The sequence below is a fragment of the Peromyscus eremicus genome, chromosome X (genome assembly GCF_949786415.1).
Source record: "Peromyscus eremicus chromosome X, PerEre_H2_v1, whole genome shotgun sequence".
Taxonomy (NCBI): domain Eukaryota; kingdom Metazoa; phylum Chordata; class Mammalia; order Rodentia; family Cricetidae; genus Peromyscus; species Peromyscus eremicus.
This window is the reverse complement of record NC_081439.1, coordinates 131813590-131826419: the sequence shown is the minus strand read 5'-3', so window position 1 is coordinate 131826419 and position 12830 is coordinate 131813590. Positions and strand designations below refer to the sequence as shown.

The following is a 12830-nucleotide window of genomic DNA, read 5'->3' as shown; positions in this document are numbered from 1 at the left end:
GCTGTTCAGCTTTTCATTAAACCAGTCACAGTGACATATCTTTGTTTTGTATTGTTTGTTTATTTTTCAACACAGAGTTTCTCTGTGTAACAGCCCTAGCTGTCTTGGAACTCGCTTTGTAGACCAGGCTGGCTTCGAACTCACAGAGATCTGCCTGCTTCTGCCTCCCCAGTGCTGGGCTTAAAGGCGTGTGCCACTACTGCCCTATAGCATGAATCTTCAAAGTTCTTATTAATAAAAACAAACCTGGAGCCAGGTATTGGAGTGAACGCTGGAAGACCAGACAAGCAGAACAAGCCACAGCCACCTCACCTTGCCAATTCCTCAGCTGATCCTGTTTCCTCAGACTGGAAGCCTCTGAGTCCTCATCCTAATCAGTCTCAGCTGAACTGCTGCTAAAAGCCTAAAAGCTTAACCAGCCAAAAGCTTCTAGTTCCTGGTTTTCACGCCTTATATACCTTTCTGTTTTCTGTCATCACTCCCTAGGATTAAAGGCTCACTTCCTGGGATTAAAGGCGTGAGTCACCATGCCTGGCTGTTTCCAATGCGGCCTTGAACTCACAGAGATCCAGAGGGATTTCTGTCTCTGGAATGCTAGGATTAAAGACGTGTGCTACCACTGCCTATCCTCTGTGTTTAATATAGTAGCTGTTCTCTTCTCTGACCCCAGATAAGTTTATTAGGGTGCACAATATTTTGGGGAACATAATACCACCACACTGCCCAGCCAGTGATACATCTTTACACAGTATAATCAAATATATTGCAACACATAAACATGCTCTTAGTGGTTTGGTGTCCCCAGTCCCAACAATCCTAACAGGCATCCTTTTCATCCAGTACTGGGCTGGTTTGGGCCACCTTTCCCCTGGATGGCTTTGTTGTCCTTTGATGTCCTTTGCTAAGTAGCTACTGAGTTTTGTTTTCTTAGTGCTGTGTGATCACTAAGGCAGGGTGGTGTTTGCCTTGCTCCAATTACATCTCTGGTCTGTTTGGATTTTTTGGAGCTTGTAATAGGTGACAGCAAGGGATATGTAAGTGCAGAGGGCATCCTGAGTGTCTTATAGCTGAGTCCCAGCATTTAGACACTACTGCCTGTATGAATTGAAGGGGAGGCTGATGGCCATTTTTTTTCCCAGTCCTGGAAATAGAACCTAGAGCCTTGTGCATGCTAAGCCAATGTTCTACCACTGAGCTACGTGCCTAGGCCTGAATGCCTTTTACAGAATAGTAGTCTGAAGGTCAGAAATGCCTCATAACAGTTGGGGACCAGGTAGGCAGGGTTCCATTCAGGATCAGAGCTGCTGTTGTCTTTGGCCATGTACCTGGTCCCACGTGGCTTTGTGCAGTGCCTCATGTATTTCCATCTTATTGGGAATCTTTACCTGCTCTAGAAGGATTTACTTCTCTGTCCTATCTACCTTTACCAGTTCTTGAGAATCACCATGACCTGAAGAGGGAGAGGAGTCTGAGGGGTGTGGCCACCACTTGGGCCAGGAGAGCCCTCTGGCCAGTTACAGGCAGTCTCTCTGATGGCTCCTTTTCTGAAGTACTAAGACTGTTCCCAGCCCCCACCTGCCTGCCCTGCAAGCTCTTCCCAGTGCCTGAGCCTGGTTTCCATAGTAACGCAGCTGCTGGGTAACTTAATGATTCCAGGGAGAAAGGCATTCCTACAGTTCTGTGTCACCTGAACATCCCACCCTGTGCTTGTGCTTGTCTTCCTGCCCTGGGATTTTCAGGGTAACTCCTTCCATACAGAAACTTCCAGATCATCTCTGACCTCTTCTGTCTCTTTGTTTCCACTTAAGAGTAGTGATGAGTTAGTAGATGTTACAAAACAAAACTAAGTAGTGAGCTGGAGCACTGGCTGATTTCCTGGTGTAAACTCTCTACTATAGCTCATTTAAAGCCACTACTATGAGCCACCACTGAGCAGAGTAAAGAAATGTGCAGCCACACACCATCAAGTGTTTACTTCCAGACACACAAAATGGAAATAATGCCAAGCACACGGTTGACAGTAAAGTGTAGTAAAGCAATTAGAGAACCAGGAGGTTTAGTCTTTATTGCCTTTGTTTCTAATTCCATTCATTCATTTGGAAGTTTCTCAGTCACAATGCTGATATTAATGTCTGTTTTTAACAGCTGACTCCAGCCACTTCAAGGGAGGCAATTCCTCACATCCTTGTCAAAGGCCTTTCCTGACACACACCTTGGCTAGTGCCCTGTGTATATAGCCCCTTCCCCAGTCTGCCTGGCTAACTGTGGCCTCTACAGTAGACTGCTTTTCTGGCCCTCCCCTCCCCTTGTCTTTCTCCCTCTCTCCCTCCCTACTCCCCTATTTCCCTACTCCTCCCCCACTTCCTTTTGTTTTGTTGTTGTTTGTTAGAATCTCATGTAGCCCAGGCTGATCTCTAATCCTCCATATAGAGGAGGCTGACCTTGAATTCCTGATTCCTCTGCCTCCTGAGTGCTGAGTGTGCCACCACACCCAGCTCCATCTGATTTTTTAGAAATACTATTCTAGAAATGTCTTGCTTGAGAGAAGCTATTTCCATTAAAGATGTTCCAGTAATTCCATTTCAGGAAAGACTTATCTAGTGTGATAACCACAGATTACACAGATACATGAAAAATACACCAATTCTTTTTTTTTTTTTTTTTTTAAAGATTTATTTATTTATGTATACAGTGTTTTATCTGCATGCATGCCTGCACGCCAGAAGAGGGCACCAGATCACATTATAGATGGTTGTGAGCCACCATATGGTTGCTGGGAATTGAACTCAGGACCTCTGGAAGAACAGGCAGTGCTCTTAACCTCTGAGCCATCTCTCCAGCCCCACCAATTCTTTTTTGTTGTTGTTTGTTTTGTTTTGTTTTGTTTTTCAAGGCGGGGTTTCTCTGTTTCACAGCCCTTGCTGTCCTGGAACTCACTCTGTAGACCAGGCTGGCCTCGAACTCACAGAGATCTACCTGCCTATGCCTCCTGAGTGTGCTATCACCACCCAGCTGCTGTATTCTTTATATCAAAAAATTGGAAATGGTCTTCTTACTATATAGTAGGGACAAGGCCAGTAGGGTTTGAAGGATCTGCCCCTACCTTATAATAAACACAGAGAAAAGACTGGCAGGAAGTATGTCCACAGGGTTACAGCATTACATACATCCCTGAAATCACAAGCAATTTTGGTTTTCTGTAGTTTTAAAAATGTTCTACAATGGACTGGTGTTTCTCTTATATTCACAGAAAATGGGATTTTTGATGTTTGGGGCTTTTTTTTTTTTTTTTTTTTTGAGATAGGGCCACATGTAGCCCAGTTGACATCAAACTCTTGATTTTCCTTCTTTCACCTCCCAAATTCTGGGATTACAGGCAAAACCCACAACAAAAATGGAGGTTTTCATAAAGCACCTTTTAGAACATGAAAATCCAGAAGGGAAACCAAAAGAATCCATGCAGTGGTGGCATACTCCTTTAATCCCAGCACTTGGGAGGCAGAGACAGGCGGATCTCTGTGAGTTCAAGGCCAACCTGGTCTATAGAGAATTCCAGGACAGTCAGGGCTACACAGAGAAGCCCTGTCTCAGAAACAACAAAAACAAAATTAAAAAAAAAAAGAAAGTTCAGGGGAGAAAGGAGATATTATAACCTATCTACAAGGACATAATGAAATAACACAAGGCTGTTTGGGCTACATGGGTTCACAGAAAATGGAAGATGTTTCTGAGTGAGAGGGGTCCCAGAAGACAGCTTGGACTTCTTTCAGACGGCTCATGTTGTAGGGCTAAGCTGTCATGTTGCATATACCAGCACAAATGTGCAGTCTAATTTGGCATCTCTGTGAGAAACAGGCATGTGCTGATCCTATGAGTGCATGACACAGGGTATTTGTGGATTTGAAAATATTGGGGCAACTAGGCAAAGAAGAGGACTCACAACTGCATTTTCTGCAACTGCATGGAGCCACAGCCATAGCTAAGGGACTTCTGATTCCTTGAAAGTACTTCTCACCTGTTTTGTTTTCTTTCTTCCTCTTCCCTCCCTCTTCCTCCTTCTTTCTCTCTATGTCTGACAGGGTCTCTTGTAACCCATGCTGGTTTGTTATTTAGCTAAGGGTGACTTTGAACTTCTGATCTTCCTGCCTCTTGGCCTCCTTTTTCTGAGGTCTTGTATGAAAGGCACAAGCCACAATATCCAGCTCTTGTTTTTGTGTGGGGTAGGATTTAGGGTTTTGCTATGTATGTCAAGCTGGCCTCAAACTCACAGTGATCCTCTCCAGCCTCTCAAGTGTCACCTCTATTTTTGGCCCATCACTTTCACTGCACCTACTCAAGGATGCTGCCTACCTCTCCTCTATGTGGGGGTGATGGCTGGCTCCATGCCAGTAAGCTCATCTCAGTGAGGAACAATGGGTATGGTCTTGCTCAGTCTAGAAAGGTTTTTCAGCAATTGCCACATCCAGAAACTGCTTCCTGCTTCCCTTGCTGGCCTTTGACAAGTACCTTGAATCTGTTTGTTATGTCCCATCGCTTTTTTTTTGTCTCATATCAAAGGAAGACCTAAGGAGTAAAGCAAACTGCTCCAGAAGTTAACAGACTGTGGCTGGGCTGAGGGCAGCCTTCTACTAAGAGGTATTTGCTCAACACCCAGCTGGGGCTGCCTGCCTACTTGCCCACCCAGTGATGGGCTTCCTTCCTTTCCCTGCCAGGGTCTCAGCCTGCTTCTCTCTGAAAGACCACCCCCTGCACCCCCACCTCCTGCCCATCCTTCTCCTCTTCCCACCTAGCTGTTCCCAGTCCCCTACTTCTGCCTTATCTTCCTTTGCCCTTCATTCTGGCCACTGTATAGGCTTTCCTTGATTCAGTTTGTTCACCTGGTTGTGCCTCATTTTCCTCATCTGCACAACAGAGGCAATATTTGTATCTCCCTTAAAGTTGTCAGGGCTTTGGATTTCGTGAGTACTCATTTTAGGAGCCCTGCCTGCAACCTGGTACATAGCAAGTGCCCAGGAAATTGTGCTGGCCTTGTAAGATTCACCATTTGGCACCTCTTTTAGGACACTTGTATTTTTTTTTTTTTTTTAATGTTGGGAGTCTCTCCCTCTTAAGCAAGTCAGTTGTCATCAGAAGGAACAGCCCATTTCCTTATACATTTTACTGTTTTCTTCATTTCTCCTTCCCTGTGTTCATTGCTTTGCTGTACTCGGTCGTCCTCTGACCCTAGTGTTGGGTAAGCACAAATTGACACTCACTGAAGTTGGCTAGTTTGTCTCAGTCATCATCAAGGGACTCTGGGTTTTTTTAGATGCTAGCTCTGGCGTCAGTGCTGCCAGAGGAGAGGCAGATCCTGATGGGAGGATCAGAGAACTTTGTATGGTTCCTGGTGGAGGAGGGACTGCAGATGTTTCAAGGTGATGGCAGAACTTTCAGACCCTGTACAGATACTTAGTCACCTGGCTTTGAGGGAGTCACAATACTCAGAACTCTGAGTTGGAGGCTGACGAATGGGGTCTGCCTGGGAAGGAGGGCACCAGGGGTAGCCAGGGCTGGGTGGAGAACATATTCCTTGGTTGAACAGGTCTGGGTGCTGGTTAGCAGCTCAGGGTCCTGCTGGCCTTCACCTCCAGAGGGGAGAAGCCGGTTCATGAGTGTTCTCACAGAGGCATATCTCTGCCACAGGTGAACGGGAAGGAGCTCTCCAAGCTGTCTCAGGAGCAAACCCTAGAGGCCCTGCGTGCCTCCAAAGAACCCCTGGTGATCCAGGTGCTGAGACGCAGCCCCCGTCTGCGGGGGGACAGCTCCTGCCATGACCTTCAGCTGGTGGACAGTGGCACTCAGACCGACATCACCTTCGAGCATATCATGGCACTGGGCAAGCTGCGCCCGCCCACCCCACCCATGGGCATCTTGGAGCCGTACGTCCTCTCTGAGCTGTGAGTTGCCCTCAGGAGGGCCTGGGCCCTGCCTCTAGAGAGGACACGCCACCTGGGGCAGTTGTCCCCATGTGACCCACAGGTGGCTTGCTGCAGCTCTAGCTATGGTGGGGAAACCCAACTCAGTTGCCACTCTTGAGTAGGAAGCAGGCTCCTTGACCTCTATAGCTGACAGTGGCACTTGGGCTCAGAAACCTCCAGGCCTCCGGCCTCAGGCTTGGCACCTGCTGGCAAAAAGGCTAAGGGGGAGCCTCTGTGCCCAGGACTTGGCTGCTCCTCCATCCTCTTTCTTCTTCTGCCCTATCTTCTCTGCCTCCTTACAAGCATCTCTCCTTGAATCTTCTTGCATCCTTTGTCTCATTCTTCTACCTGCTCTGATTTTCCTCCATCTCTTTGGCTTCTTTCTTTGGCCTTCTCAAAAGAAGGGCCTTTCATCCTGGCCTGGTGGCTGTGACCATGCGAGCAGCACTGACTCATTCTGCTACTTCCACTGGGGGATTCAGGGAGGTGGTCCTGGGAACTCTTTTGTTCAGAGAGGTAGGCCAGAGGGCAGTGAGTAGTCAGTCTTTGGAGCAAAGAGGACAACCCCTCCCTAGAGGCAGAGGGGTGCTTGTCTGCTCTGCAGAAGGCCAGGGTAACTCCTGAGGGTTTTGCATGAGTGGGAACAGTGCCAGAGGCAGCCTGGGCACTTAGAGCTTTGGAGAAATCAGCCCCTGGTCTAGGAGTTGGGATGGGGAGAACTAGGTGTGCCTACCTAGGTCCTTAGGATGGATCCCTGTGAGCTCTTATTTGAGGAGCATTCCTGATCCTTCCATAGCATTTGTATAGATCAGAAGGAGGGTTCTAGAGGCAGCAGCTTGGCCACCTTATCTAGAGAGTATGTCTAGAACAGGGTTCTCTGCTTACTACACTGGGACTGGCCAGCTTGGAGCTGGGGCTAGGGGTGCTAAAGAAGCATATAGCCCATCTGACCCCCCCTTCTCCTGGGCAGCCCCCCCATCAGCCATGAGTATTATGATCCAGCGGAGTTCATGGAGGGCGGCCCGCAGGAGGCAGAGCGAATGGACGAGCTGGAGTATGAGGTGAGCCTACTGGCTGGCCTGGCCGTTCTGGCTAGCCAGAACCTGCAGTGTGCTGGAGTCTGAGCAGGCTCACTTTCTGCGGCTCTGCCCAGGCTTGGCTCCTGCTGCCCCCTGGTGGCTGGGCCTCGTGACCCTTCCCAGTAGAGAGCGGCCTGAGTCAGGGAGGGTGTGGGTGAGGTGGTGTGTTCCTTCTGTCTATGTTGGTGACTCTGTGTCCCACGCATGTCTGTGTCCTATGTATCCTGTACATCCTATGTCTTGGGTGTTTCCTGGTAGGGAAACCACTGAACACTTGCGTCATTTAGGATGGTAAGAGAGGGTAGCCCTCAAAGTCAGGGGCTGCATATACTCAGTTTAGGTAATTGAAGCAAAAGACAGGAGTGCTGGGGGTGCTAGGAACTAGGGTCTGGGCCAAGGCTGCAGCCAAGTCTGCAGGCATCCCTTCTCATACACTTCAGTTCTTTATAACTCTACTTCCTCCCCTACCCCTGTGGCAGGAGGTGGAGCTGTGTAAAAACAGCCACCAAGACAAGCTGGGCCTGATGGTGTGCTACCGCACAGATGATGAGGAGGACCTGGGCATCTACGTTGGAGAGGTATGGAGAGGTGCTGTGGCAGGCTGTGGCACACAGAGCCCCAGAGCTGTTCTAGCTGAGCTTTGTGGTCTCTCCACAACGCCTGTCCAGACTTTAGAGCTGTCCAGAGGCCTAACAATAGGTTACAGTAGGTTGTGGGTGTTTAGGCCATGGTGGGCATGGTTTCAGTATATCTAGGGAGACAGTCCTGTCTGTGCCCAGACATCAAGGACTTAAACACCCCACCTCTTCTCTCCCCACTTTCTTCCCTTTGGCAGATGTCTATGTATCCAGCAGCAGCCCCTCCACTAGCACTATCCTACTAAAGCTACCCTTCCAAATGGAAAAAATCCCACTGCCCAGAACATCCCAGACTTGATGTATGAAGAAGTGTCCAGCCACATGCCAGTACCTAGCTCCTGGCCAAAAAAAAAAAAAAAAAAAAAAAAAGCAAGCCTCTGAATTGGGTAGCTCATGCCTCTGTAATCCCTGCACTTGGGAGGGTCAGGAGTTCAATGTCACCCTTGGCTACATTGTGAATTTGAGGTCAGCCTGAGTTGCATGAGACCCTATTTCAAAAACACAACAAGTTGGGTATGGGTAATTGTGTTTTTAAACCCAGCACTCAGGAGGCAAAGGCATGTAGATTTGTGAGCTTGAGGTTAGCTAGAGCTACATAATGAGACTGTTTTAAAGAGGGGTGTATGGGGCTGTATTCTGGAAGGATGGTTCTTACTCTACTTCCAGAGGACCTGATTTCAATTCCCAGAACCCACATAGGATATCTTACAATCACCTCTAATTCCAGCTCCAGGGGATCCAACACCTTCTTCTGGACTCTACCAGTACCTATACTCACACATGCACATATATACAAAAAAAATTAAAAAATTAAAATAAAATGAATCTTCAAAAAAGTTGGGGGTATAGTTCAGTGGTAAAGTGCTTCCCTAGTATACACAAGGCTCTAGGTTCCTTAGCACTGAAAAAGAGAAAGGCTTTGATGCAAGAGTATAGCAGTGCAAGGAATAGAGGCAAAATATAGAAGTGTTGGGTAGTGGCTGGGGAGCTGCTTCTGGTCATTCTGCTTCTCCTAAGCTGAGGGAGCAAACTGCCTGGGCCCACTGACCCGCCCCTGCTTCCTAGAGCTTGGAAGCTGCTACTTTGAGGTGAGGTGGGAAAGTGAGCAAGCCTGGGCATTTGCCTTGGGAGCACCCCAAGGTGAGGCTACCCCACACATACCCACTTGCACTGAAAAGGACACCATAGGTGCCCAAGTCCCCAAGATGCATGTGTCCTGCAGGTAAATCCCAACAGCATTGCAGCCAAAGACGGGCGGATCCGTGAGGGAGACCGAATCATCCAGGTGAGCACTCAAGATCAGGTTGCCATGCCTGCCCTGTGGCAGCCCTGTCCTCTCTCTCCATGATCCATTCTTAGATCTTTTCTGCTGAAAATCTGGCCTTCTACCCTGGAACCTGGACCAAATCTTACCTCTGTTCTGCTTAACTGCCCTGAGTGGCTCACATGTATCCCTGCCAGCACCCCCCTGCCCTCTTTTCCCTGTATTTCTGTTCCCCCATTCTCTGAGCACACATGCTCTTACACAGGCCAGGCCATCCTTTCCCCTGATGCATTTTGCTTTTTTATGCCTTCCCAGAGTTCAAGAGCCTATCCTTAGTACAGTTAGAATCCTCCACTAGCATTCTTATTGATTGTACCCTGGACCTCTGCAGATTAACGGAATGGATGTCCAGAACCGAGAGGAGGCAGTGGCTATCCTGAGCCAGGAGGAGAACACCAACATCTCCCTGCTGGTGGCCCGGCCTGAGAGCCAGGTGTGTGTGTCTACCTGATAGGGTGACAGGGCCCCTCACAGGCTTTCTGTCTTGAAAGCTGCTAGTCTGTTAGATTTCACTGAGAGTATGGGCCTAGGGCAATGTGGAGGGGCATTGGGGAAGTCTTTAAAGTGTTGGCTAGCTCATGTCTGTCTCTGCAGCTAGCAAAGCGGTGGAAAGACAGTGACAGAGATGACTTCCTAGATGACTTTGGGTCTGAGAATGAAGGGGACCTTAGTTCCCAGAAGCTGAAGTCACCCCCTGCCCAGCAGGTGAGGAAGGACGAAGGCCTGCTAAGTGGGGAGGGCAAGAGGGGAGGAAGGAGAAAGGGACTGTAGGTGTACATTGTCTCCCAGCCTGGGCCATGAACTTCTTTCTAGTCCTCCTGCATCACACTTGTTTGTGAAAACCAAACTGACTGTGTTTGTCATTTCTGTCCCAGACTGGAAATGATGAAAAGGGGGCTCCTGATGGGGGCCCAGGCTTGAGCAACAGCCAGGAGCTGGACAGCGGTGTTGGCCGGACTGATGAGAGTACCCGCAATGAAGAGAGCTCTGAACATGACCTGCTGGGTGATGAGCCCCCTAGCACCACCAACACTCCTGGAAGTCTGCGCAAGTTTGGCCTGCAAGGGGATGCCCTGCAGAGCAGGGATTTCCACTTCAGCATGGACTCTCTGCTGGCCGAGGGGGCAGGACTGGGAGGGGCTGACCTGCCTGGGCTCACTGATGAGGAGTATGAACGATACCGGGAATTGCTGGAGATCAAGTGCCACCTGGAGAATGGCAACCAGCTAGGCATCTTCTTCTCCCGGGCCTCCAGTGGCAATAGTGCCCTGGATGTCAACCGCAATGAAAGCCTAGGCCATGAGATGGCCATGCTGGAGGAGGAGCTTCGACACCTAGAGTTCAAGTGCCGCAACATTTTGCGGGCACAGAAGATGCAGCAGTTGCGGGAGCGCTGTATGAAGGCCTGGCTGCTGGAGGAGGAGAGCCTCTATGACCTAGCAGCCAGTGAGCCCAAAAAGCATGAACTGTCTGATATCTCTGAGCTGCCAGAGAAATCAGACAAGGATAGCACCAGTGCCTACAACACTGGGGAGAGCTGCCGTAGCACTCCATTGCTTGTGGAGCCTCTGCCTGAGATGCCTCTGAAGCGATCTGCTGCTGGCAATTCCAACTTGAACCGAACCCCTTCTGGCCCTCCTGTCACCACCCACCCCAAGGGGGCTCCTTCACCAGGAAGCCCTGCCAAGTTCCGATCACTCTCTCGGGATCCTGAGGTGGGCCGTAGACAGCACACAGAGGAGCGTGTCCGCCGCAGCACCAAGACAGGTGTTCCTCTGGAGCGTGTAGGCCCCGAAGGCAGCCCTTATCTCTCCAGGCGTCATCGTGGCCAGGAGAGTGAGCACTACCACAGCTGTATGCAGTTGGCTCCACCACGCACCCTGGAGGATCTGGGCCATGGCTCCTTGAGCTTGGCTAGTGGTCCTCGGGTGGGTGGGGTGGTGGCTGCAGCTGTTGAAGCACCCCGAATGGAGTGGAAAGTGAAGGTTCGAAGTGATGGAACCCGCTATGTGGCTAAGCGTCCTGTGCGAGATCGGCTGCTGAAGGCTAGGGCCCTGAAGATCCGGGAGGAGCGCAGCGGCATGACCACTGATGATGATGCAGTAAGTGAAATGAAGATGGGCCGTTACTGGAGCAAGGAAGAGAGGAAGCAGCACCTGATCCGAGCACGGGAGCAACGGAAGCGGCGTGAGTTCATGATGCAGAGCCGCCTGGAGTGTCTAAGGGAGCAACAGAATGGTGACAGCAAGCCTGAGCTCAACATCATCGCACTGAGCCACCGTAAGACCATGAAGAAGCGAAACAAGAAGATCCTGGACAACTGGATCACAATCCAAGAGATGCTGGCCCATGGTGCCCGCTCAGCTGATGGAAAAAGGATCTACAACCCTCTGCTCTCTGTTACCACTGTCTGAGCTGCCCCAGCAGAAGCCCAGCCCAGGTCTAGAAAGCCTAACCCTCACCCTCCCTTAGAATCTAGTATGTGTCTATGTGTGTGCTTGTACGCTGTGCTCATGTACACTCCTGTATTTGTATGTGTGCACAGACCTTTGGTAATAGAAAGCTCCTAGAAGGGACACTTCTCTCCCACCACCTATTTCCTTTTCCCCAAGAAGCTATGCCAACAGCCAGCATAGAGGGCATACCCATAAAGGGCAACTGTGTGTTTGTGCGTATTTGTATACATACACAGTGCTCTTGGTGTGTTCTTGGAGACAGGGAAGTCAGTGCAGAGAGAGGTGTGGTAGACTATCCTAAGCACAAGAGAATGTCCAGCTTCTTGCTGAGCACAGCCTCTCCCCACCCCTGGAAGCTGCAGTTATTTGTAGAAAAAAGGCAACCCTAAATTTTGTGGTTTTTCTCCTTTTCTGTGCTTGCCAATAGTTGTTTTCTGTTTTGTGGACCTGCTCTAGGGGTAGGCAGATCCTTCAGGCAGCCTGACAAAGGTGGACCCCACCAAATGCTGGCTGGGAAGGAGGTTGGGGGGAGGAAAAGAGGGAGGGTTGGGTGGGAGGGAAAGGAAGGGGATGGGGAAGAATAGGAAGCAGCTGTCCTGGTGGTCTTTACTCTGAGGGGTGGCAGGGAGGATCTGAGTTGGCTTTTCAAAGTGCACCCGTGAGGCCCACCTCCTTCCCCAGTGGCTGAAAGAGAGTGAAATCACAGGGATTATGGGCACAGTATCCATCCAAAAAGAATTTGCTGACCCCTGGCCTATGCCACTTGGAGCAGAGCCACTCTTTTTAGTGGCCTGATCAAGGAGCTTAGATGTCCAGGGGTTTGAGAAGCCAAACCCAATGGGCAACAGGAAAAGACCTCACCTAGCCTAGAGAACATCTGGTGGGAGTTGGGAGGCCTGGACCCAGTAAAAGGAAGGTGGGCTGAGTGAGAGATGCCTAGAACCTCTTTCAGCGATGCAACTTTCGAATGTGCCATGTTTTATGCCTCTCTGGCTTGGTGAAGCTCATATTGGAAGCTACAGGATACCCCTATTCCCTACCTACATCCCAAGAATAAAGCAAGCTGCCTTTTTACTCTGTTGATTGGGCTCCCTGTGTTCATTGTCATCATGCTGTTTGTGCTGGGAGTCAGTTCATTAGTTCCTAAATGCCCAGATTTCTACAGCAAATTGGTGGTAGGCAAGATGCCAAGATGGATGTGAGTGGGAAATCTGAGGGCCCGTTCCCAGAAGCCGAGTCCTGTTGCTGGGAAGGCTGTGTCACAAGGACACAGTCTCATCCCCCTGCCACTCAACAGCTCTGGATGGGAGTGTACATTGCAACCATGCTGGTGAATAGGGAAGGGAAAGAGGCTTGTAGGGAGTGGCGGGAATGGG

The 12830-nt window shown here is 49.8% G+C and overlaps 1 protein-coding gene across 1 annotated transcript in view; it reads left to right on the top strand.

Annotated features, from left to right (window-relative positions):
• Pdzd4 (PDZ domain containing 4) overlaps positions 1-11988 on the top strand; it is a 29486-nt gene extending 17498 nt beyond the window's left edge. Inside the window, exons 2-8 of the mRNA XM_059250282.1 lie at positions 5683-5936; positions 6928-7018; positions 7516-7614; positions 8897-8959; positions 9330-9431; positions 9593-9703; positions 9874-11988. Of these exons, the coding sequence (XP_059106265.1) occupies positions 5683-5936; positions 6928-7018; positions 7516-7614; positions 8897-8959; positions 9330-9431; positions 9593-9703; positions 9874-11412 (2259 nt within the window). The 3' untranslated portion in view covers positions 11413-11988. The remainder of the gene's footprint in view (positions 1-5682; positions 5937-6927; positions 7019-7515; positions 7615-8896; positions 8960-9329; positions 9432-9592; positions 9704-9873) is intronic.
• The last annotated feature ends 842 nt before the right edge of the window (positions 11989-12830 follow it).